The sequence below is a fragment of the Clupea harengus genome, chromosome 25 (assembly GCF_900700415.2).
Source record: "Clupea harengus chromosome 25, Ch_v2.0.2, whole genome shotgun sequence".
Taxonomy (NCBI): Eukaryota; Metazoa; Chordata; class Actinopteri; order Clupeiformes; family Clupeidae; genus Clupea; species Clupea harengus.
Window position 1 is genome coordinate 12266578 of NC_045176.1, and position 3883 is coordinate 12270460.

Sequence of the window (3883 nt, forward strand, 5' to 3'; positions counted from 1 at the left end):
TGTCTTTCTAATGGAATGATTCATGAAGTGGTGCGAGATCGAAGTGATTACGCTGATTATTTCAGCTACACATAAGGCGGCCTCTGGGACACTTGGTGGGCCTATGTCTTCATGTATGCTACTGGTATGATTAACAATGTTGATGATGTGATGTCTGTTGTTCGACAGTGTTACCAAAATTCTACATAATGTTGTATTTAGCTGAAGAACAAATAATCCCAACGACAATTTCCTGAATGAAACAAACTACATGACACAAACGCAATCACATTAAATCCATTCTCTGATTGACAACGTACAATTTCCAATTATCAACGTTTTTGATGTGCCCCTATTTAAAATCATATAATATTTTGTGTGTTAAAAATGCCGCTTTGACCGTTTAAAAGTTTTAGAGCTGCAGCGTAGTCCATAATCTAATAAAATGAGCACGCACTCGTAGTGTGTGTATGGAGAGGGTGGGCTGGGACGCCGCAACACCTCCTCTGTGTGTGGCCAGAAGTGAAATGCATTGCGCTTGCAAGGCCCGACCTCCAATTGGATGGCGGGGATGTTTTTGGGAGGAGCCTTACTGGCAGCAAAAGGGAAAAGAATTGAACTGCGCAAAGAGTCTTGACGGATGCCCAAAGTTCAGAAGTTTTCCAATGTGCGCTTTGGTTGAGAGAGGAGGCAACCACGTTAACCCGATCCAGACTTACAAAGCTTTCGTTTTTATAGTATTTTTAAAGTGACCGAACGGGGACACTGGTGTGACTACTACTCATTCCAGCAACAGAAACAAAAGTGGAGCGTTGCTGCTGCGGAGTGTGGGAAGTTCGTTCTTCGCAAGCACCATAGAGCCGAGAGGAGAAGACATGCAGGCTCGCTACTCCGTTTCGAGCCCGAACTCTCTGGGCGTTGTGCCCTACATTGGCAGCGAGCAAAGCTACTACCGGGCCGCGGCTGGTGGGGGTTACACAGGGATGCCGGCCCCGATGAGTATGTACTCCCACGCTGCTCATGACCAGTACCCCGCCAGCATGGCGAGGGCTTATGGACCGTACACCCCACAGCCCCAGCCCAAGGATATGGTCAAACCGCCATATAGCTACATCGCGCTCATCACCATGGCCATTCAAAATTCTCCGGACAAGAAGGTGACTCTGAATGGGATTTATCAATTTATAATGGAGAGGTTTCCTTTCTACAGAGACAACAAGCAGGGGTGGCAAAATAGCATCCGACACAATCTCTCCCTCAATGAGTGCTTTGTCAAAGTTCCACGAGACGACAAAAAACCTGGTAAGGGCAGCTATTGGACCCTGGACCCAGATTCTTACAACATGTTTGAAAACGGGAGCTTCTTGAGGCGACGGCGGCGTTTTAAAAAGAAGGACGCGCTGAAGGAAAAGGAGGACCGGCAGGTAAAGGACACGCCGTCCCGACAACAGCAGCAGTCAGGTCGGGAGCAGGAGCAGCCCGTCCAGAGCTCACAGCCGGTCCGCATTCAGGACATTAAGACTGAGAACGGCACCGCAACACCCCCACAGGCTGTCTCTCCCTCACTTAATACAGTGCCCAAGATTGAGAGCCCTGACAGCAGCAGTATGTCCAGTGGCAGCCCACACAGCATCCCCTCCAACCGCTCGATCGGCCTGGAGAACTCTGAGCAGCAGCACCACCACCAGCATGGCCAGGCCCCTGCGCAGGGCTTCAGTGTGGACAACATAATGACGTCCCTTCGGGGCTCACCTCAAGGAGCCAGCGAGCTCACACCCTCTCTCATCGCCTCATCTCGGACAGGTATAACTCCATCTTTGTCCCTTAACTATTCTCCCAACCAGACGTCCGTCTATAGTTCACCATGCAATCAAAACTCGATCTCCACTACCTCGAACGCAACCTATCATTGCAATATGCAGGCCATGAGTTTGTACGCTGGGGACCGCTCTGGACATCTAGCGGCGACAACCACCGTGGACGAAACGTTGCCTGATTACTCCATTACGACGACCACCTCCTCGCTGAATCATGGCAATCTATCTTCGGGCCAGGAAGGCCATCACCCGCACCAAGGGCGCCTCGCTTCATGGTACCTAAACCAAGCCGGAGAAATGGGCCATCTCGGCGCAACGTACCCGAGCCAACAGCAGAACTTCCATTCTGTCCGAGAGATGTTCGAATCCCAAAGAATTGGCTTGAATAATTCTCCGGTGAACGGGAATAACAGCTGTCAAATGTCTTTCCCCCCAAGCCAGTCCATTTATCGTACGTCGGGGGCTTTTGTCTATGACTGCAGCAAGTTCTGACCAAAAGTCTTTTTGTTTTTTGTTTTTTTTCTTTTCCCATTCTACTTGTTCTTTCCTTCAATACACCCAGAGAGTCGTTATGCACACCTACTCCATCGATGGACTAAAACGAAACAGAACACACAGTCAGAAAAAAATAATCTTGGTTTGTAAAGGACAGTGTTACTGCAAATAACACGTAAGTCTCTTTTTGCTTTTGTGAGCTATGCTAAATGGCTATGTTAAAAAAGACGCCAGACTTTCATGGACTTGTTATTACGTGTAAATTGCATATAGTAATTTATTTCTAATTTGTAGCAGGATATTGTTGTGGACCAAACACCAAAAAGTGTTTCTAAATTGAACTGCCTTAATTGTTCAAAATGTTCCACTATAGCAAAGGAACATGTATATCTCCGTATTCTTTCAAATTTTCTCCTTTTGTTGAAAAAGTATTCTGAAGGAACTGCATTGTTTGTTAATAAATTACCATTTTATTTGAGTTAGAAGTACGGCTGATTTGTTAAATTATTCCCAACACTAGTATTTGTGATGGCGTCGAGTTTCAATTTAATACAAAGCAGGCCTACATGAACTTTAAAACGATTTAATCGACAGAAATTTCACCCTGGAGGTGAAATTAATATTGGAATTGGTCAACTGAGGAAGGCCTATTAGCTAGTTAGTTTATTTGCCAACTAAATGCCGATAACTCTTACACGTTTTACGTTTATAAAGTGATGTAGGCTGACAGTAAATTGGCTACTTCAGTAAGATATTTATTTTTTTATCATTTTTTGTGACTTCGATCGTTGTGGAAGTCAGCAGGGCAAAAGCAGTTATCTAGTGTGCTCTGCTGGAGCCTCAGAATTTAGGCCCAAGTTTAATGTGTCGTAGTTCCTGATGAGAGTATTCAAGATGCGTTCAAATAATAGTTGTCTTGTAGATTTGGTATCAAATGCGTTGATATTTCAGTCTTAAGCTATAGGCCTTATTGATTTTTCCCTCGGTTTTGAGATAACTGCTATGCTGCATCCTTTCTAAAGTTTCATGTACGAAATAAGTCCACAACACACAGCACTGTGTTATCGTCGGCAATTTAATTGCAATACGCCGAGATGACCTGAATGTCGCCCACGCCCCGTGTTATCGTGGCATATGGTTTAATAATATTTATTCCCCAATAAATTAAGTGCTCATTGAACTAAAGGCCTGAAATACAAAAGGTGAAAATGCAGCTGACACACAGAAAAATAATGCATGTGCAACTGCAATGTTTACTGGATAACATATTGTGTATTCAATTTAAATGTGTGATTATAGAGTCTGCCACGGTGCCTTCAATTGGACATTATGTTGACCTTGATTGATAATCTCATTATATCGGATTGGTTTGGGCAATTTTGCCATCTTCTGTTCTCGCCTCTCTCCTCATGTCAGACATGGGCGATCTGTCATCACGCTGACCCGAGGCCTCGCCTGGTAACGGTTCCTCGACGGAGTCTGGTCCACCTAGCTTAGTGTTGTTTTGAATAGCCACGTGTGTTTACTGGTGCATTCCAGTGCTTGGTTAATATCATACCACGCATGCCAAAGATACTCCTATAGCCTCGAGT

The 3883-nt window shown here is 45.1% G+C and overlaps 1 protein-coding gene across 1 annotated transcript; it reads left to right on the forward strand.

The window, feature by feature from the left end:
* The first annotated feature begins 588 nt into the window (after positions 1-588).
* foxc1a (forkhead box C1a) lies at positions 589-2776 on the forward strand. The gene has a single exon (XM_012826056.2). It carries the CDS (start codon positions 855-857, stop codon positions 2286-2288), a length of 1434 nt encoding a protein of 477 aa, XP_012681510.1. The 5' UTR covers positions 589-854; the 3' UTR covers positions 2289-2776.
* Positions 2777-3883: the final 1107 nt, after the last annotated feature.

Bases quoted from the DNA above. Each gene is read 5' to 3' on its own strand.
- foxc1a (XM_012826056.2), top strand. From the start codon at position 855: ATGCAGGCTCGCTACTCCGTTTCGAGCCCGAACTCTCTGGGCGTTGTG.